Here is a 23,007-nt window from a genome sequence, read left to right as displayed (position 1 = left end):
TTATAACTTAGATAGTAACGTCACTATAGCCTAGTATAGGCACTTCTAAGCTGCCAGCGATAATATATTTATATCTTAAAGCTTTCCTAAAGTTATAGAAACGAGAAAGGTTATTAAAGATATAAAGAGTAGTTCCTAAGTTAAGAATAGTTAATAGTTTTAGTAAATAGAGTTAACCAGTATAAAACAATTCTAGGAATATCGCATTAGCTTCTCCCTTAATCTTAACTTCCTAACTCTTATCCTATCATTATTAAGCCTTATCTTCTTATTCTTTAAGTCTAATCTTTATAACTTAGTTAGCGAAATCCTTATTCTTTTCTACCTTCTTTAGTGCCCTATTAATGCGAGTATCTCTAATTATAACTCCTACAGGTCTCTTATCTTTAAATAAATACTAATAGTCCTAGATGAAATGTCCTTATATTCCACACGCTAAGCACTTAGATATTAGCTTTTTATAGGACGTCTCCTTATCCACTAGTATCCTAGCTCTCTTTAAGCGTCTATTACATACTAAGGTTTTTCCTCTCCGTAAACCTTTAGTAGTATTAGAGTAATCCTTAATAGCTTACTCTACAAAGTCTGCATTAAAGGTACTCCCTCTTATAGTAGTATTAGCTTTCTTTAAGGGTGTTCTAAGTCCTTGTTATAGCTCCTTTACTACTCTATAGTATTTAGAAGACCTTAACTTCTAAGGGTTATTTAACTCGGTAGTGTACTTTATATAGTAGGCGTCGCTAAACAGTTAAATAACTTCTGCCAATTCTTAAAGCCAGATTCCATTAGACATTTAGGGTATTTTATACTTCTCTCCTAGTACCATTATATATTCCCATTAATCTAGCCACTAATTTAATTTTAATAAGTGTTTAAACCCCTTAAGAGCTTCCGAATACTAGTGTTAAATCTTCTTCCTAATAAATAATAAGGTAGGTTCTATATTCTCCTTTAATTAAGATAGCCATTCCTTAACTATAAGGGAAGGGTTAAGCAGTAGCTTCTTCTAAATTAATACTATAGACGTAATCTAGGTGCGGATCTGTTAAAGATAATCTTCCTATCTTAGAAAATACTTTATATCCTAGTTATAGTATCGTCTACTATTATTATACGCTTTCTGCTAATTCGTCAAGAGCTGTATATATAAGGTTGCATTCTTATTAAAATCTATAACTTCTAAATAGGCTAGTTCTTATAGTAGACCTCATTAAGGTGCTACATTATCTGGGTTAACATAGGCTTAAATTCGCTAATCTATAAGGGCTTAGAGTTGCTATAGCTATTATTCCCAGTCTTCTGGCTTATTAAGGATAATCGTAGTTAACAAACTCGTTAGTAGAGTTATTTAACTAATAGGTAAAGGAGGAATTAAGATAGTATTTTATTGTTAGAATCGTCCTTTGTTATTAGAATCGTCCTTATTATTAGGATCGTCCTATAATGATTAAGGTAGAATCTTAAAGAATCTCGTATTAGAATCGTCCTATAATAATTAAGGTAGGATTTCTATCAGAGTCTGCGTCCTAAGATAATAAGGTGTTAGAGTCTAACGATAAGGTAAAATTTCTTCAAATAATTAAGTAATAGCTAAAAAGCTTCTTATGTCGGCGGACCAGGCTTATAACTATCAAACAGTGTATATATAGCTATTCATTAATAAAATAGGTTAATTAATTAATGATCTTAATCATGTCCTTAACGTGGAGCTCTAAGCTTAGATAAAGATATTTACAATGCACGTGGCCCGTATACGTAGCTCGTGCACATCCTACGCCTCCAAGAATACAGATTATCTAACAGGATTAGTATCTATTAGGCTACTTAGTAATAGCTAATAAGAATAGAATCTAGACCCCTTAATAGGGGTATAAGTAGGCATAAAAATAGGGGTAGGATAATAAGGTGGAGCTAAGGCAGAGATCCTTAAACGTTTAATATTAATATTAGGTCTAAACTAATACTAATAAAGCTCTTATAGCGTAAGCTTATAGTTAATAAAGATACGCTTAAGCCTAGAATATATAGGGATATTAGCTAGCTAGTATAATTTAGAACTACTAAGACCTTACTATAACAACTATTAGTTACCTATTCGCTAGGTACCTAAAGGGTAACCTACTTAATAACGCATTATATTATACTCTTTTAAAACTTAACGCGTATACGTAAACTCCTTTTTATAGTAGACGGCAACCTTTTTCTTATTACCCCTATTCCTTACCCTATCCTTAGTATACTAGCCTTACTCTTATATTAAGTGTTACTAGCTAGCTTACTAAGAGTTATAGGCAGTATAAATAGCTATAGCATAATCTTAAATTTGACCCAGATATTTAGCATTAGCGCTTAAATAAGAGAAAGCCTAGATAATATAGTAGTTAAGGACATTAAAGGAACGTCGCTATTTAGGCCTAGGCTATTAAAGCTTAAAGTTAACAATAGAAATCTATTAAGGATAGAAAAGCATATCTTAACGTAACTGCCGCTCTTAGTATATATATATTAATTATAAGGACTAAAGGTATTAGATTTAATACAGCACGTTTTATTATAAGCCTTTAAAATCCTTTTATTAGATTTTTAATCTTTTAAAGATATATAGGCAAAATTATTTAAATAGGACTAGTACTAGTTACGGGTTAGTGGAGGTTAGCGTTTTAGATTTAATCTACTACTAAGAAGTTAAAAGACTAACTCTCTATAGCCTATAGTAACCTTAAGCGTTTATATAGTAGCTAGGTTTTAACATCCTTATACTAAAGAGTTTTAAATATTTAATACTTAACTAGCTGCTTACGCTCGGTTATTTTGTCTTAAAAAGGGTTATAAAAAGGCTTATTTAAAGAAACTCTACCTAGCTAAGTAGGGTCTTTTTAAACTTAAGTAGGAGGAGGCTAAAATGGGTTCTGATTTAATAGAGAGGGAAATAACTCTAAGTAGCTTAGTAGCTACTCCTTTTAGGTTCCCCTTAGGTAACTTATTCTTTAACGATTCTTTTTTATTAATACTTTCTAACCTAATTTCTTCTAATACTCCATTACCTTTTTTATAGAGTTTTTTTAGGTTTTATAGTGGCTCTTAAGTAGTCTTATTATAGTCTATTTACTTAACCTTATACTATATTTTATTAATAATATCCTTATAACCAATAATTTTCTAAACTTATTCTTTGTTATTAGGTAATTCGTTACCTCGCCTATATATATTGTTCCGCACAGCCGTGCCTGGCATTAAGCTAGTCACTCGTTTACCTTTTATAGGTTTGTGTGGCTGAGTGGTGCGGAGCTTATTACCTTACATTTATCCTCTCCTTATTCTTTATATATATTTGCCTTATAGGTTAGTAGCTTAATATTATAATATACTATATAAGGTATATCTTTATTTTAGCTAGTAGGTCCAGCCTAAATATAGCTAGTAAAATCCTCTATATAATTTTAAAGGGTCCTAGCCTAACGTAGTCTAATTCCTTGCTTAGTTATTAATCCTTAAAATTTTTATATAGTAGCTATACTTTATCTCCCTCCTTAAGATCTAGTCCTTTAGATCTCTTAGCGTTATAATGTCTTTTTAGTCTTTCTTATACTAGTTCAGCTAATTTAATAAGGTTTATATATAGATTTATTAGAGTCTCTATATTTTCACTTAATTATACTACTTATATTCCTTACTTAACGTAGCAATAATAATAATTTTTAGCTTATATCCTTAATTCGCCTTAAATAGTAACGTTTCTATTCCTTTTTGTAGTGTTTTATTATATATAAACTATATAATTAGTAATAATATACCTGATTATTTTATATATAATGAATATAATATCTTATATATTGCTTTAGTGTCTAATTTTTTTAAAAAAAAAGTCTGTTTCTAGGTAATATACCATTAATATTACTACGCGAACCCCTTATTCCACTAAAAATACCTCCTAAAATACTACTCTAAATTTCAGATCTCTCTCCAATATAATTTTACTTAGTACTCTATATTTTATAAATACTTCTTTAATATAGATTCTAGTAATATCTTCTATTAAGATTTTTTCTATATATACTATCACATAGCCCTATTTAGTTAATTTATCTATTATTACTAAGATTATATTATACTTTTATCTAGTAATAGGATTTCTTAACTTTAGTAGCACTATAATAAAGCCTTATAATATTATCTCTTATAGACATTTTAGTATTTTAATAGATTATAGCCCCCCGTACAGCTTATACCTTATTAGTTTATTTCTCTAGTAATTTGGATTTTCCTTTATAACTTATCTTACTAATTCCTAAATTGCCTAAATAATATACTCCTCTTAAAGTCTTAATACTAAGCCTATAATGGTTAATTTATTAACTTAGATATAATGTATATACAGTTATATATATGTAAATAATATTTATTATAAGAAGATAAAGTAATATTCTTAATATATTATTTAAACTACATGCTTAAATATATTTTGCGGAAAACCAGCTATAGGTAGTCAGTATTGTCTTTTACTAACTTATTACAGTTCTTTAGATATCTTTACAACGATAACCCTATAGGCTGTTAAATAAATTATAAGTAATAGCTATAAATGGGTTAATAACCCATTTTTGGATAAAATCCATAGTCTCTTTATATAATTGCCATTATATTTAATAGCTCTATTATATTCTAATATTATTCCCTTATAAAATTCTTTAATAAATTCTTCTACAATTCCCCTTAGGATATACGTAGCTTCTTAGTGCTTATACTGCTCTAAGTCTAAATCCTTATCCTATACTTTTTAGTACCTTATAGGTCTGTTTTTCTTAAGTTGCTATAATCTTTAGATAATTATATTTAATAATCCGTCTTTATCTTTTTATAGTATAGCCCCTAATAGCTTTTTATTATTTTATGATTTAGCTTTTTTGCTTAGCGCGTCTACCCTTGCATTTTCTATTCCTTTAGTATACTGGGTTTTAAAATAGTATTCTATAGGCGTCTCTGCCTATTTAGCTTGTCTATAATTAAGTTCTTTTATTATTAGGAATCCTATTAGGTTCTTATAGTCTATCTTAACTATAAATAGTTTCTCTATACCTTATAAGAATGTTATTTATTTATTTTTAAAAATACTATAACTATACCTAATAACTCCTTATTATAGATGTTATAGTTTAGTTCTAATAGTATTATTTTTTAAAAACTATAGTATGCCACTAGATGCTATATATTTTAATACTTTTATAGTAAATAAGCTCCTAGTATAAAGTTTTATTTATTTATTTCTACTACTATTTCTAGTACTAATTAATAGATTTTAAGAATTAGATCCTAGGTAAATAACTCCTTAAGTTCTTTAAATAGTTTTTTTTACTTGTTTTCCTATATCTATAATTCCTCTTTTTTATTAACCTGATAAATAGCCTAATATTCTTTAACTATTATATAATAAACCTTCTATAGTAGTTGCAAATCCCTAAAAAAAAAAATCTTAACTACGTAATATTCTTTAGTTCTTACCAACTTACTATAGCTTCTACCTTCTTTAAGTCTATACTAATTTTACCTAGTTTAATAATAAATTTAATAAAATTAGTCTTCCTTATAAAGAACTTATATTTCTTAATTATTACTAGTATTTATTCTTTTTATAATCTTTTTAAGACCTATTTAATATATTCTCTGTATTCTTTCTTACTTATTAAGTAGATAATAATTGTTAAGATATACTATAATAAACTTATTAAAGTATTTGCCTAATATGTTATTAATTCGCTTCTAGAATATTACTAGTCCGTTTATAAACCTGAATTATATAATTAATAGTTTATATAGTCCTTCATTTAATTTAATAACTGCTTTTTATTTATTGCCTTTCTTAATTTTAATTTAATAGTATACCTATCTTAGATCTATCTTTATAAATATTTATATACTACTAATCCTATTCTAAATGTCGCTAATTAAGGGTAAAGAATATTTATCCTTTCTAGCAATACTATTTAACTATTAGTAGTTACTATATAACCTAAGTTTCCCGTTTTTCTTTAGCATAAATAGTACTAGATATTCTACTAATAACTATAATAGTTAGATATATCCCTTTTATAAGTTCTCTTAGATGAACTCTTTAAGTACTCTTAACTCCTCTTTAGTTAGCTTATAGATTAAAAAGAACTTTAGACTTATTTCTAGTTCTAATTCTATTTTACAGTCCTATATTATATATTTTAATAGTTTTTTTACTTTCTAGGCTCTATAGTTTTTTTTACCGTATTTATAGTTTTTTTTGGTATATAACTTAAGCCTCGCTTAGTCTCTTTATATATTACTCTAACTTAGTACTATATTATCTTAGTTTATTATTACGTTTTACGTTATTAAGTATCTTTAATATTAACCTAGCCTATAACCTAATTGATCTTTAGATTATACTTCTATAACTAAGGTATTCCTAATACTACCTTATCTCGTTTTAGTAGTAAGATATTAGAAGATATTATAATCGTCCTTTATTTAATAGTTACTTAAATAGGTCCTATTTTAAGGTTAATAGTACCTCCTCTATAGGCTATTAGATCTCTTAAAATTGTTACTAATAAATATAGGTACCTTTTCTATCTATATAATAGTCCTATTAATTTTATTATTACTAGTAATATATTTTTTCTTTTTGCTCCACTATCTGTTAGCGCTTTAAATTTTACTAATTTACTTATAAATTTAGGTATTATTTCTAAATCCCTTTAAGGTTCTAAGGCTCTACTACTAGCTCCCTCTCATTTTATAGGCCTTCTTTTTTCCTAACTATTAGCTTAATCCTATCTATACTTAGTCCGCTTTTAGCTAATACTTCTTTCTTTTCTTTAATATATTATAGATATATATTCTTTAGGCATTTATACTACTATTATCTATTTAGGTATTTTCCTATAAGGAATCTTTCTAGTTAAAGTATTAAGTTATTTAACTCCTAAACTTTTACAAGATGCTAGCTATATCTATATTTAATATTCTTATATTTACGATTATCCGGCGCCTAATATATCCTTATAGGGTATTTCTTATTTTTTACCTTTAGTGCTTTATATATATAATCCATACTAATATATAATGCACTAGGTGCTTAAGATTAACTTATTGCTTATTTTTAGCCTATAGTTTAAACCTTCACTTAACTTACCTAAACGTTACTATACTTTTAACTAGTATTAAATTTTACTAACCACTTTTCTAGTCCTTTGTTTGGTTTTCTAAGTCCTTAAATATTATAATTAATACTCTTTTAATATAACTTTTATATCTCTCTAATATCGCCTAGTTTAGTATAACTTTTCCATCTAGCTATATATAGAAATCTTTCTATTTATCGTTCTTTTACTATCTATATAATTTTTTTATAGCTTATTAAGCGTACATAATCTATTTAAGGAAGTATCTTTTTATTACAATATTGTGATAGCTTTTTATATATCGTTTTCTAAATCTTGTAGAGGCTCCCAGACCCTTTTCTTATTCCAGTTTAGCTAACTATTTTATTTTTAATATGCCTATTTTTGGCCTATTAGTAACCCTTTATAAAGGTATTCTACCTTTCTAGTAATTTAGCATTCTTAGCTCTTAGAGCTCTACTTATTCTTACCACGCATTTACTTATTTTTTAAGTAATGTCCAGTTTTCTCCTAACTTATATCTAGCTAGTAAATTCTTAAAGTCCTTATACTTCTTAATTATATTATTAACCTTTTAACATCTATTAGTCTATTTATTAGGCTCTTTCTATATACCAGCCTCCGCCCTAATCTATTCTTATAAGTAACTGGCTTATATCCTTATCCGTTCCTTAAAATCCTAAACTACTTTCCTTATCTCTTTTTAAGAATCTTAGTGTGGTGGGGTAAAATGGCTTACGCCTAGTACCTTAGCGTTTTCCTATATTTATAGAGCCTTTAGCTTCCCTCCTTTTTAAATATTACAAACTTACCAGAATATATTCTTTTCTTCTCTTCTTACTAACTACTTTACTAATTACTTCTAACTAATTACGACTAACTAACTAGCTAACCAACCGACAGACAGACAGATAGACGGCACTATAACTTTCCTATCTAAGAGTGGTCGTACCCTCCCATATACTTTATAGCATTCTATATAGGGATAACGGCAATCTCTTTAGATTAGAAGTCTAGTGCTATATATACATAGGAACATACTATAACTATAGAAGAACCGCCAGCTGTAGAAGAACGACTAGCTAGATAGATAAGATAGTAGAAGAGAGCTAAGTAGTATTAGACAGTAAGGGGAACCAAGTAGTCCCTAAATAGAAAGACAACGGAAAAGATAGATAGCTAGACTTAACGCATAGGCCAAAGAGTGGCAATAAGAAGCAAAAAGGAGTGGTAAAGGTCTTAGAAATTTATATATAAGGACGTTAAGCAAACCAGCAAGCTAATTAGACAACTTTAACCAACAGTTAGAGATACCTAATATTTCTACTACCTGCGCATAAGCATGGCCAGAGCTTTATTAAAGATGCAGAGACAATAAGCTAAGAGCTAATTAATTAGATAGAAACGAGATCTAAGGCATCTAGCGGTAGAGGAAGTTAGCGGTGCCCTTTAGAAATAGAAAAGAGAATATTAAGCGAGGTCGTAAGTATGCAAGATTAGATCTACCCTTAAAAGCTTCCTATTTTAGCTTAGCTTTATCTTCTTTTAAGTTATCCAGATTATATTAGTGGTAGCTCTAGAGGCGCTCTATAAAGAAGTAGATATAAGCGAAAGCCTAATGCTTAATAGTACCTTACCGCGTAAAATGACAGTAGGCTAAAATAGACGGACGTATTAAGACCTAGTGGCTATAGATAATAAAGACTCCTTGCTTTCTTAGGGAGGCCCCCCCTTAGGTATTAAGAAGTAGGTGCCCTCTAATAAATAGCTATTTAGGACACCCTTACCTTAGGCAGTAATGTAGGCAGATTAGCCGCAGCATTTACCTATTTAGGTAGTAAGGGAAGTATACTACGTATTTGTTCCGACGGTAGTAATACCAGATCTATTTAGGCAAGGGGTTCCACGGTTTAATGGAAAGAATATCTTTAGGTTTATTAGGAACTACAAGGGCATATATTAAAGGTATTATATAGGCAAAAACCATAGGCTTGCGTGTCTCCCTAACTATTGCAAATATATATACACAGAAGCCATTTAAATAATATTGAAGTTTGGTTAAGGAGACTAGAAGAAGCTAGCGGCTTAATTACGGACTAAGTATTAGGTAGATAATTTTTATTAACGTATAGAGGCAAGAGACTTTATAGAAGATTTTATTTAAAAATCTGCGGAACAACTAGGCGAATTACGTTACTACATATAGGATTTTACTACTATCTTAGCTAAAGCGGTAGCTGCAGGAAACCTTACTAAGTAAGAGAAGGGGCGATGGTTTATACAAGGACTTCCTATTAAATACCGTAAGTATATAGTAGAAAAGGCAGGAGCCGTAGCAGATAAGCCTAGTACCCTTATATTTAAAAGACTGAAGGAGGCCGTAGAGTTAAGGATAGTGGCTATAGAGGGCGCTAAGCGAATAAATGTCCTTTTGGAAGAAGATGCCCTAAATATTTAGCTTATATAGGAGCTACGGCAGTAAAGGGATGAGCTTAACCGCAGGAGAGAAGGAAGGCTTTTAAACTTAGGCGTATACGGAGGAGCCCTAACGTAGTAGTAGTTACCCTCTACTGTAGACTAGGAAATAGACGAAATAGTAAGCTAACTAAGGAGTCTAAAATTAACTAAGACGGAGCTTGCAGCAGCTACACGGTTAATGCCATTTCTTAACTAAATCTAGATAGACCTAAGGAAGTTTATAATACTGCTAGATTAGGCCGCAGTTTAAGGCCTAGTATAAGGATATAGCCTAGTACTAGGATATAAAGACTAGCAGAACAGTACCCAAGCTCCCATTGCTCTGTAAAACTTTTGCTATCTATACAATTTTTAATATCTATAAGACTTTCGACTTCTATAAAACTCTTAATACCCGCAAGATTCTACTACCTTTAGACGGCCGTAGTAGGACGTATAGGGTTAGCAAGGTACGTAAGAATAAGACCTATAGACCTGTTTTGGATGCGGAGGAAGTTACTATTTTATTAAGTACGAATACTAAGGGCTTAAGGATCTTATCTAGTAAGGACTTATATATCTATCTAATTAAGGAAAACTAGTAGCTGGGATGCGCAAACAACCTAAACCTAAACTACTATGGCTCGGCAATAAAGGACGGTTAAAAAATATTAAGAACTAGCTCTATACGTACTAAGAAATAGACCTAGTTATAAATTAGAAAAGGGAAGGATAAGAATAGATATAGTAATGGGCCCTTATAGTACGAACGGATTTTACTACTTTCTATAACGGAGTAGTATAAAAGAATAGTAATAAAATACGTACGAGCTTAGAGGACTACTATTAAGTACAACCTATAGACTCGGTAGTAACGCCTAGCTAGTAATATCCGTAGACTTGCCTAACCCTTAAAGATAGCTATATAACTAGAATAATTGTTAAATAGCAGTAGGTATAGCCGTAGGAGAGGAATATATAACTGGGAGATTATATTTAGATCGGGTTATAGCCTATAGATAAGATAGCTAAAGCTAAAAAGAAGAGTAAATTGTCTAATTCTTGGAGACGGTCTTAGAGACGGATGCTTGACCAAGTTAGCTATTAACCCGTAGTAGGCTTTATAGTAGGCGCTGTAGTAAGCTCCGCAATAGGCTCCGCTAAGGGGTAGGATGTTTAACTAGGGGATAGTTAAGTTCTAAAGTGGGGGAGGGGACGCAGGTAACGGTTGTATAAAAGATTTCTATTTGTCTACTTAATTATAGTATTTCCTAAAGCTCCTTTTCTTGTTTACCTTCTTAATCGCAATGCGTTAATATATTAGTTACGACAACCTACTACAAAGATATTAGTTTAGCTTACCGCCTATTACTAAGCTAATAGCAATTTTCTATGCCCAGCATAGAAAATCCTAATTAGTCTATTTAGCAGTAAAGCCTAGCAGCACTCTATACCGCCCCTAGAATTCGATAATACGCCAGCCGCATAATAAGAACGGCACTAAAAGCCTTAATTAATTGCATAAATATAGAGCTAGATATAGAACTATATGCGGAGTCTTAATTAAATAACACGGAAGCCTTAATTAATTAAGCGACTGTATAGAAGCTGCGGTTAGCCAAAGAGTTAAATTAAGCCAGAGCCTCGATATTAGTACACTACTATTACTAAACTAAATCACTTAAATGTTATTAAATTAGAGCCTTTAACTGGGCCGACCTTATTCCTTAATTAAACGACGACTGATCGCAGTATAATTATTATTGCTATCCAAATTTAGTACTGCGCTAGCTGTATAACGAGAACGGATACTATGGTAAGGAAGGAACCTATATAAGGCAGTAGTATAATATTGGAAAACAGGTAGTATACAAAAAAATACTAATAAAGATACTCTGTAAGAGATCGTATATAGGACGCGGTTAACTATATTAAGCCTAAGCCATTCTTATATAACTAAAGATAGGACTAAGCCGCGTTTAGCTAAGCTGGTAAAGGACCTTATTAAGGATTATAAGGGAAACAGGAATTAGACGTATAGGAGCTAGCGCTTTTCCTTAGAGGTTGTCTTAATAAAGGACTATATTATAGATATAAGGGCAAGGGATATATAACGGAGGTAGTTATAATAGCCAAGAAGCTGCCACCGGATGGTTTTAAAGGACGACTTAGATAAAGTATAGAGTTAGCAGGACAGTAATTAAGAGACTAGAATTAAAAGATAATCCTAAAATTCTTAAGCCGGAGGAAGATTAAGGATACGCAAGCGTATTGCCAGCAGCGGGAACAAAGAAGCAACCGTAAAAGCCTAAGGATATACTAAAGAAGCTAAGAGTAAGGATAGTTTAAAAAAAGGAAGAAAGCAGCTATTAAGGACATCCTATAAAAGCGCTAGGCCTATTACAGTAGCCTAGAGAAAACTACCGTTATTACTTATAAAGGAGGAAGTCTTAAGACAGGTCTCTAGATTGGACGTCTAGAGGATACTAAAAGCCTTAATTAATTATATAGATATAGAGCTTTAACCAAACAACTGTATAGCTAAAGTCCTAATTAATTATCTATAGATATAAGGCCTACGGATATAGAGCCTAGGTTGTATATATAGCAAAAGACACCTTAAGTTAAGCTAAAGCCTTAGTTAAATCTTAATCAATTAGATACTGCCTCTGCAGTTAAAATAGATTAATTATAGCTCTTAACCGGGCCGACCTAATACCCTATTTAAACGTTAGTTGATCGTACGTTATTGCAGTTAAATTAAATTAGTCACTGTTGCCGTTAGACATCTTTAATTGGTAGTTAAAGATGTATTACCATAGGTACGCAGGTATGTAGGCACTAGGCCTAATTAGTAAACCAGTATACGGCTAGAAGAATGTCAGAAATACAGTTAATTAGCGTTTTAGAGCCTCTGCAAGAGCCTCTTCCCTTAACTACCTACCCCTATATTAATCGACTGCCGCCTGTCTTAACGCCCGCGGATTAGTTAACTAAAATAATTTTTCCTATAGATATAGATACGGAGCTTTATATAGAGTCTTACACAGAGCCTATAGATATAGAGCATATAGGTGCAGAGCCTTAATTAGATAATAGTACGTTAGCTTAACTAGACGCTTATAAATACGAAGCCTTAATTAAACGGTAGATACGGAGCTTTGACCAATTAGACGTCTATACGGAAGTTTTAATTAACTATTTATAAATGCAAAGCCCTAGTTATATATGTAGTAAAAGAGACCTTAAGTTAAGCTAGGGCCTTATTAAATCTCAATTAGATAAACGCTGTCTCCGCATTTAAATTAGGACAATTAGAGCCTTTAACTGGGCCGACTTTTTACCTTAATTAAATGACCGAACGATTAGTTACAGCACGTTGTCGCTAACCAATTAGATAGTTTTCGGCCAGTAGTTAAGGTAGGTATATACGTATATATATAGATACGGATATAGATATGGACGTAGAATATACAATATAGAGCTACTAATGCACAGCTAGATATATAGCTAGACAAACAGCTAGACGTATAGCCAGATATAGGGCCTAATATAAAGCTACAGGTAAAGCCTTAACTAAGAAGCTATATATAATACAAACCGATATAGAGCTAGATGTAGAGTTTTAATATTAAATAACTAACTAAACAATTAAACTAAGCTAAAGCCTCTACTATCTCGATCGACTGCCTTACCGCCACCACTACTACTGCCGCTGCTACTACTATTCCGTCCAGCTATTTCGTCCCTACTATCTTAACTAGCTGCTCTATCTTTACTATTCTATCTTACTACACTAGATCTATACCACTACTAAATCTACTAGATTTACTATATCGTCTAGCTATTCTAACCGACCTGTTCTAGGCCTAATGCTATTTTAACTGTTCTACTATTACTCTCTTAGCCGCCATATCCTACCGTTTTAATCGCCCCGCCGCCGCCTAACTAGCCGCCCCTAACTAACTGCTACTAACCATTCTATCATTAACCGTTCTATTACTGCTACTGCTACTACTATTACTTTAACTACTCTAACTTCTATTTCTACTAACCGTTCCGTTCTACTGTTCCGATTATTCTGCCACTACTATATTAACCAACTACTGCTAACCGTTCTACTTCTATAAAGGGTTCTGCTATTAAAAGTTCTACTACTAGATATTATACTACCTGCTATACAGACTGAGTTCTTCTACTAACCGCTCTATTACTAACCGCTCTACCATTAACCGTCATGTTTTATTTTACTACACTAAATATCTACTTTTATTGCTATTTCTATTACCGTTACTACTACTACTGCTACTGCTATTACTGCTATTACTGCTGCCGTTATTATCTCTGGTTTACTACTGCCCTAGTTACTACTAGTAGAAAGATTAGGTCTTAGCTATGGGTAATAAAAGGACGCTATAGAACAGTTCTATAGGAGGGCGAAGAAGAAGGTTATCTGCGTTCTTTTAGGGATATGCTTTCCTTTTTCTATTCTGCTTTCTCTATATTTAGCTATTCTTCTATTATATAAAATATTAGGGGACAACGCTCTTAGTAGGGGAGATTTTTTATATTTTTATATTTTTTATATCCGTTGTATTATACTACGTACAATACTGCGCATGCAGCCTCTAGGCTATGGCGCTATAGTTTTATATACATGAATCCTTTCTAGGCAACTTAATATATACTAGTAGCTATGTCCTAGTAGTTTATAAGCCCCTAAACTAGGAGTTTATAGTTCCTTAGTAAACTAAGTTACTACAACTACTAGGGAATAAGAAAACGGTAGGAAAAACCATAAGAAATCCTAACACCTGCCCCTACCCTTTTGCAATTTATTTCTATCCTTTTACTCTCTAATATCTTTTTTAAGAGCTTAGTAGGAGTTACCTCCTTCTAGAATCCTATTTGTTTTGTTTTATTCTTCTATAGCACCTTCTAAGCTAGTACTACCTACTAGCCTAGCTGCTTTAAGGACCTTGCAGTCTTTACTATTAGCAAAGTAGTTTTCTTTACAGTTGATATAAAGAGGGGTAGTATACTTATAGGGCTTGCCTATTATTATATAGGTAGAACAGGAGTGGTCTTTAGATAAATATATAGCCGCATAAAATCTATAGGCTCTGGTAAAGCATCTATCTCCTATATGGCCAAATTTTTAGCAGCTAGTACACTGCGTAATAGGAGAGACTTTAAGGTATTTTACTACCTTAGTAGCTGTACCTGCAATTAAAATCTCTTTTTACTTAAGGATTTCTTATCTTTTTTCCTCGCTCTCTATAGTAAAAACTATAGAGCTAAATCTAGTTTATAGATCGTGTCTTTTTATACTAGATAAGATCTATCTAGGTAGTCCTTATATCCTTATAGGATTAAAGGTCTTAATTTCTTCTTTTAAAAGCTTAGAGCCTCCCTTTTCTAAAAAAGGTAGGGTAGGAACCCTATAGGCTATAATTTAAACCCAAGGTTCTAGTTTTTGTTCTCTTTAAAAGGTAAAGCAGTTATACTAGATATCCTTATATTTAACTAGGAAATCTATATTATACTCTTTTATAGTTATAAAGAGAATGTTTTATTTTCCTTTAGTTCTAACTATAGACGCTAGTACTAGCTTTTCTACTTATAGTTTTAATGTAAATAGTTAGTTAACTTTATTCCGTACAAAGAAGGTATTTAAAGGTTAGTCCTTTTTATTTATAATTAGGACTAGCTTCCTTTCTTATAGCTGCTTTTTCTTACTTCTAGTAGAAGTAGAACTCCTACTAAAAGGAAAAGAGGTAGAAGGTAGTAGTGGTAATAATAAGGAGGGTAGGGAGGACGAAGAAGGGAGGTCCTTCTTTAGCCTCTCTGCGTAAGTTTCCTTAGTAAAAGCTACCTCCTTACAGAGAGCTCTTACTTCTTCTACTAGTCCTCTTAAGATATCTTTTACCTTTTCTTTTCCTTATATAAAGGGGGTTTCTCCTACTAGGATACTCCATATATAGTCCTCTAGCTATTTAACTTATTCTTTTTCTTTTTTTCCTTCTTCTTCTAGCCCTTTATAGGCCTAAGTTAGGCTTTCTAGAGCTTTTTATAGGTATTATTTTAAAGATAGGGGAGGGAAAGGTATACTAGGTATACTATCCGTAGTAGTTATTAGTTTTGTTATCTTTTTTATAGGTTTTTAGTTTTAGGTTTAGTTTTTATTTTTAGAAAAGGACTAAGAATATCCTCTTTTTTCTCCTACCCTAAATAGGCTAGAAGAAGAAGAAGAGGGGAGGGAAAAAGTAAATATATTAAACTAATAATCACTTATTTTTAAAGGAGGTTTTTTCTTTAGCCTACTAGACTTTAGCATTTTATAAAGGGGTTTCCTAGTTTTTACTATCCTTATACCCTTTCTCCTTACTAATCCTACTAAAAGATTTCTGGGGAGATTAGGCTAAAAGGTAGTAGAAAAACTAGCCCCTATTTTATAGTTTTAGTATTGGTATTAGTATTAGTAGTAGTAGTAGTTTTAGTATTCCTATCCGTGCCTCGCTTATAAGCTAGGGCCACCTTTAGAGAAAAAAAATTTTTATTAGGAAAAGGGGGTAAACCAACAAATAAATCCACCTCTAGCTCGCTAGGCAGTAGAAATTAGGTCTTAAAAGTTAGAAAATTAATTATTTTTAATGGTAAGATAGGTATATATAAGTTTTAAAGTGTAGCGCTACCTTTTAGTAAGGTTGCATATGCGAGTACTAAACTTTTTTTAGGGGAGATATATAGTGGGGTAAAATGGCTTACGCCTAGTACCTTAACGTTTTCCTGTATTTATAGAGCCTTTAGCTTCCCTCCTTCTTAGATATTACAAACCTACTAAAATATATTCTTTTCTTCTCTTCTTACTAACTACTTTACTAATTACTTCTAACTAATTATAACTAACTAACTAACTAACTAATCAATTAATAGATAAATAGATAGTACTGTAACTTTCCTATCTAAGAGTGGTCGTACCCTCCCACATTAGGTTTATAGCTTTTTGCCTTTATTAAGTAGTAAGTTAGCACTAGCAATTATCTGCTTGCTTACACTATTTTAGTCTTCCCTCCTATTTTATATTGTAATAGATATTATATCTAGTATAGTTATAATTTCTATTCCTAAACCTTGCTTTATAGCGGTCTTAGTCTTTACCTTTTTTATATATTAAAAGCCTATATATTCCTAGTTAACCGCGTTTATTACTTTATTACTACTAATAGTTTAATTATTTTAATCCTTAAATTCTATTACTTTCTTATAAAACTAGTATATAATAATTTTCTCTACTAACCTCTAGCTAAATATGCTTTCTAGGTCGTAATTTAATTTTAAAAGTTAATCTTATTCTTTATCTAACTCTTATATACCCTAGAGTCCTTTTAACTCGGGCTCTTATAGCTAATAGCTTGCGCTATGTTTAGCGCCTTTATATATTTAGTATACGTTATTATAATAAAATATAAACCTTTTAATTAAATATTCTTTTATTCCTCTAGGTATACTAGTATTCTTTTATATAAGCTTCGTCTTTAAACTACTGGTTTTACTATAGAGTTTACCTAAACGTCTTCTACTATTAAGATCCCTAGTTCGGCCTCTACTCCTTAGACCTTTAATTACTTAATCCTTGCCCTCTAGGTTTCTTTAATACCGCTTAAGTTTATTAGCTCTGCGCTATACTATAGTTTAAACACCTACTATAGCGTCCTCTTTATATACGTCGGTCCCTATTATATTTTGCTAAACCTATTACTTTAATATAGCTAGTTATCCACTTTAATAGCTTACTTAATTAGCTCTCTTATATTACTTATATTATCTATTAATATTCTAATATTATGGACTTTAGCTTTTAGTCCCCTTCTATACTATACTATTAGTACCCCCTAGCTCTATTTTATTTATACTATTAAGGTTTAAAACTACGTTATATAGCCTATTACTAATCCCTTTTATATAAGTTAATACAGCTTTCCTTTAGCTATCGCTATTAATTCCGAATTTCTATATATTTATATAAGTCTACTAGTAAATCCTTTCTAGCTTAAGAATATATACCGCACTTCTAGATTAGTAGTTACTAACCTATTAATTTATATTTCTATAAGATAGGGTTTAAACCACTCTAATACCTAACCCGTTAAGAATAGTCCTATATACGCTACTTAATTAATTTTACTAGCTTAGTTCCCTTATACGTAATTTTTAGTTTTATCTATATAAGAAATCCTCTTAGCTTATAATTTTCTCTCTCTTTATATCTTATAGTTATTAAAACAGTGCTCTCTAATTATTGTCTACTTATTCTATAAAGCTCTTAAGCTATACTATTATAACTAACTATAAGTCGTTATCTCTTATGCCTATATCTCCTCTTACTCCTAAGGTAGTTACTACTATAAATAGTGTTATAATTAGTATTTTAGGTAGAATATTGTTCAACTTTATTAGTACCGTAATTAGGTAGTAAATATATAATAAAGCCTTATAGGAAATACTACGATAGACTAGATATATAGGTAAATAAGAAGTTAATAATATAAATATAACTAGTAGAGTAGGTTGCCTAATAGATTAACTTTAATTATATTCTAAGATTTACTATAAAGAATAGAACTATCTAGGTAGGGACAATAGTCCTTTAAATATATAATACTATGCCTAAGAAATGTACAAAGTACGTTAATATATTAGTATGTTGGTATATTATATATATCCTTTTATTTCTACGTTTTTACCTTCCAAACTTATAATATAACTAGCTATATAACTTAATTACCCCTTATATTATAGCTTAATCGGTTCTAGTACCTTCCGTACTATTTTAACTAACCTATTTATATATCTCTTTAGTAGTTATACTACTGCCAATATAAGGTCCGTAATAATGGTATATATTATAAAGATCTAGCTTTATAAATATCTTTATATAGCTAAGCCTATCAAAGAGTTTGCTAACTAGTAGTAAGGGGTACTAGTTCTTAATTATAATTTTATTTAGGCGTCTATAGTTAATATATAGCTATATTATACTATCTGCTTTTAGTATAAGGAGAATAGGCGCTCTAGTAGGTAACTTACTACGCCTAATCTAACCCTTCTTAAGAGTACCCTTTAAGTACTTCTATAAGATTTGCAACTCTTTCTATAAAAGGTTATAGATAGGCATCTACGGTAGCGTTTTGCCTTTTTTTAAGTCGATTATACAGTTGTACTTAGAGTTCTGCAATAGTATACCCACTAGCTTATTAAAGAAGATATTAATCTCTTCATTATATATATCTAGTAAGCCGGGGGTTATAGAAGTTAAGGCAACTATTGCGCAGTAATATACTCTTAGGAGCTAGTAAAGAAATAGGTATAGCCGATATACGTTTTATAGATATACTTGCACTAAATATATATATAGCTCTACTATAGTATACTTAATAGTTTTAAAGTTTTAATTACCTTTTCTCTAAGTATAGATAATCTATGCTAGTACTAGAGGGTCTTTACGGGTACTCGCTACTACTAACAGTAGGTCCTCTACTATATTTATAACTGGCGTAAAAATGAAATCTTTTAGCTATAGTAAATAGACTGTTTTATTAGTCTTAAAATCTACTTAGAGTATATTAAAGGTAACTATTTAGAGGCGACTAAGGTCTAAAGTACCTTAAATAAATTATCTAAAATAGAAGCTAATTAATAGATCTACTTCCGCAAGCCAATTCTATCTAAAAACTATATTATAACTATTATATAAGCCACTCTAAAAGGTCTAGGGGCCGATAGTATAAGGGGTACCCTAGGAGTCGCTAGTAGTAACTATTAGATTATAAGCATCCTAAATTATTATCTAGTTACTATTAAGGAAATATATAATAGGCCTATATAAACGTAGTATATAGTATATAAGTAGGTTAGACCTATATATAGCGTCTTAATTAATAAGGTTAATTTAATACCTATTATTATATAGAATATATAGGCGGACTTCGCCCTAGGGCGTATTTATTACAATATATACTATAATATATTTCTTCTCTCTCTCTATATTAGGCCCTAGTTATATTTAAAAGAGATATACTATTAGGGCTTTAGGTTTTCTAAAAGCTAGCCTAATTTATTTTTTCTAGTTTACTTTTAGTATTATTAATAATAGTTACCTATAGTCCTCTTTTAACATATATATAGCACTAGCGTCTTAGCGGTCCTTTAAGCTATCTAGTTTTTAATTATTCCCCTCTAAAGTTTATATAAAAAAAGTATTACCCTTTTTAGGTTCTATTCCCTAAACCTAACTTTATAAAGCAGATATTATAACCACTCTTTAAGCGCAAGAATCTACTATTACCCCTTACGCGATCTTCCGCAAGCTTTATAGTGTTAAATAGTTACTTTATATAGCGGATCTTAGTAAAGAGGTCCTTAGTGGTTCTTACCTATTTAACAAAGTTTTAGCGGAAGAGCTTTGCTTATAGGTAGGCTAAAAGGTATAAAAATTAAAAGTTTATCTATTAAGCTCGGGCCCCTAGAACTCGGCGACCCCCCAAAGTCGCTCGCCTTACCAAATCGGTCACCACCTTAATTTAAGCTATCTACACCTAATCAATTAAGGTTGATCACCTCTGTATATATAGATTTTAATATATTAGCCTTGGCCTTTCGAGCAGACGCCCTTTGGGGTCGTAATATTACCTCCTTTACCTCTATAGGTGCCTCTTTCTTCTCTGCCCTATATATTGCTTCCTTAATTAAATCTATATTTATAAACTTTGTATTTAGATTTACGGCTACCTTTTTATACTTTTTTAGACCTTTAAGGTCCTTAAGCTGTAATTGCAAGCTATATATCTAAGCCTCCTTATATATAACTTCTGTAGTAAGCTGCTTAAATTATTAAGCTACTTTTTATAAAGCTACCCTTGTCTTTTAATCGGGCGTACGCTTAATGCGAAGACCCTATATTATATTGTATATATTACAGGGTTTCTTTAGGGTAGCAATAACATTAAATTAATCGATTTTGGGTTGCTTAAAGCTTAAAGCCTTTATTAGAGCCTTCTTTTTAACCTATAAAGACTTAAGGCCTTTACGCGGACAGTAGGGGTAAATACTAGAGGCGCGGTACCCAGATTTAATTACCCTTGCCGTAAGGCCTTCCTCTTACGCCCTATAGTAATACTTAATAAAGCGGTGCTTCTTAATTAGAGCTATATCGTTAATATATACAAGCTTAGCAATCTGCTATTAATACTTTAATTTAACTAGGCAAAAGTATAATAGATCTAAAGGTTGCAGAACGTGCGTTAAATAAGGAGAAAAGAAGATAAGCCATATATTATTAACCTTACACTCCTATAAAAACTCTATTATATAGTGGCTACTATAGCTGTCTAGAATAAGTAATTAAGCCTCGTTATTACTTAGTGGTTTAGTTTTAGGCAAGAAGACTTTAGTAAGCTAATTAAACGCGATGTAATTAGCTATCTAACCGTTCTTAGAGGTTGTATATATCTAATTAGGTACCTTATCGTAATAGAACTAGCTTAATTAGATATGCTTTCCCTTAAAGATTACAAGAGGCTAAATTAATCGGCTAAGTATAGAGATTGCCTCTATAATAGATACCCATTTACAATCTTTAGGCAACTATATAAGAGTCTTATTTTTTAAGACATCTCCTAGTTTTATTAAATTAGTATATATACCTAATACGATACCGGATTTGTCTACATTCTAGGTATTCTCTATCTATATACTACTTATCTTCTATACCCTCTCTAAAAGATTATAGAACTCTTAAATTTGTTTAGGTTGTGCTTCCTTAGCTCTTACGGCCTCTATTAGTTGGCTAAGCAAGGATTTAATACGAGGATTATGTTGTAAGTAGCTAGAGACCTATAATCTACCAAGGAGATTAGTGTTATAATTTTAATTAATAATTTAAGCCGCTATTTCTTAAAGCCGCGAATATAACGGGGTAAATCCTTATAGGTTTTGTTTAAGTACCTAATTAGTAAGAAACTCTTCTTGTATAAGAGTTAATCGCTATTTATATTAGTGGGTAATTCGTTATAGTTGCTTACTACTTAGTTAATCACAAAAAGTTAACAGAGGGACACCGTACGCTCGCGCAGCTTTACTAGCTAATTTAAATATACCGGCGTTAAAATCGCTAATAGCCATTTATAAGTTCTGCTCTTTTTAATCTATATTAAACGATTGGTGGTATAGAAAATAGGTGGGCAAGTAGGAGAGTTAATTTTGATTTAGTTACCAAGTTTAGGGGGTCGCTAAGTTCTAGGGGCCCGAGCTTACTTAGGATTAATAAAAGGGGTATATAAGAAGCGGTCCTTTAAGCTACGTATATTAGCTAAAAAGACGTTAAATCTCTAGTTCTCCTTTATAATAGCTATATAGTATATAGTAATATTATTAAAGTGTCTTACTATAGGGTTTCTAATCTAGTCTTAGGCTATAGTCTTAAACTTATCCTATAGTAAAGGACCTTTATCCTTAGTGCCTAACTAGTAATAAACTAGCTAAGCACCTTTTACTACACATGCAACCTTACTAAAAGGTAGCGCCGCACTACCAAACTTACGCATACCCATCTTACTGTTAAAAACAATTGATTTTCTAACTCTTAAGACCTAATTCCTACTGCCTACTAAGCTAGAGGTGGATTTATTTGCATTTTTACCCCCTTTATCTAAAGAGAAAATTCTTTTAAGGGTAGTCCTAGCTTATAAGCAAGGCAGGGGTAGGAACACCAAAACTATTAAACATAGATTTTTCCTAGGTTTTTCTTCTATAGAAAGTAAAAGTCTAATAAAATAGGGGGTGTAGGTACTTTTCTATATCTCTTTTAGTCAGATTTTCCCTAAAGAAGAGGAGAATTGCCTTTAGGGCTTTTCTGCTAGTAAAAGCCTAATATGTCCTTTTTTTTAGTAGCTTTTTCCACTTCTAATGTTACGGACGCTTTAAGTACGATGTTATAACTACTTGGAGAAGAGTTGGAAGAAGCTAGTTGGTTAATAAGAGCACGGTCTAGAATAGAACCGGTTAAACTATGTAATAAGGAATAGTAACCAAGTTATATAATAAGATCTGTGTAATCTGTAAGATATATAGAATCTGTTTTATATACCTCGCGTACCTTACATATATTATATATAAGAAGGATTTTATAGGAGTATAGTTGTGTATTTAAAGGACTATAGTCCCTACCTAGATAGTTCCTTCCTTATAGTGATTCTTAGAATATAATTAGAGTTAATCTATTAGGTAACCACTCCACTAGTTATTATTACGTTATTAACTTCCTATATTACCTATACACCTAGCCTGTTAACAAGTCCACCGTAGTCTCTACTATAAGGCTTATTATACAATTACTACC

The 23,007-nt window shown here is 31.2% G+C and overlaps 1 protein-coding gene across 1 annotated transcript; it reads right to left on the bottom strand.

Moving 5' to 3' along the window:
- Window positions 1-20,210: 20,210 nt before the first annotated feature.
- Window positions 20,211-20,456, bottom strand: K441DRAFT_547079 (uncharacterized protein; the record flags this gene model as incomplete). Its single annotated transcript, XM_067642893.1, has 1 exon — window positions 20,211-20,456. A coding segment is annotated over one exon (246 nt), but the record flags the coding sequence as incomplete, so codon positions are not given.
- Between the last annotated feature and the right edge of the window lie 2,551 nt (window positions 20,457-23,007).

This window comes from Cenococcum geophilum (genome assembly GCF_001692895.1).
Source record: "Cenococcum geophilum 1.58 unplaced genomic scaffold K441scaffold_9, whole genome shotgun sequence".
Taxonomy (NCBI): Eukaryota; Fungi; Ascomycota; class Dothideomycetes; order Gloniales; family Gloniaceae; genus Cenococcum; species Cenococcum geophilum.
Note: the sequence above shows the minus strand (reverse complement) of the source record. Positions and strands in the feature narration are given on the sequence as shown.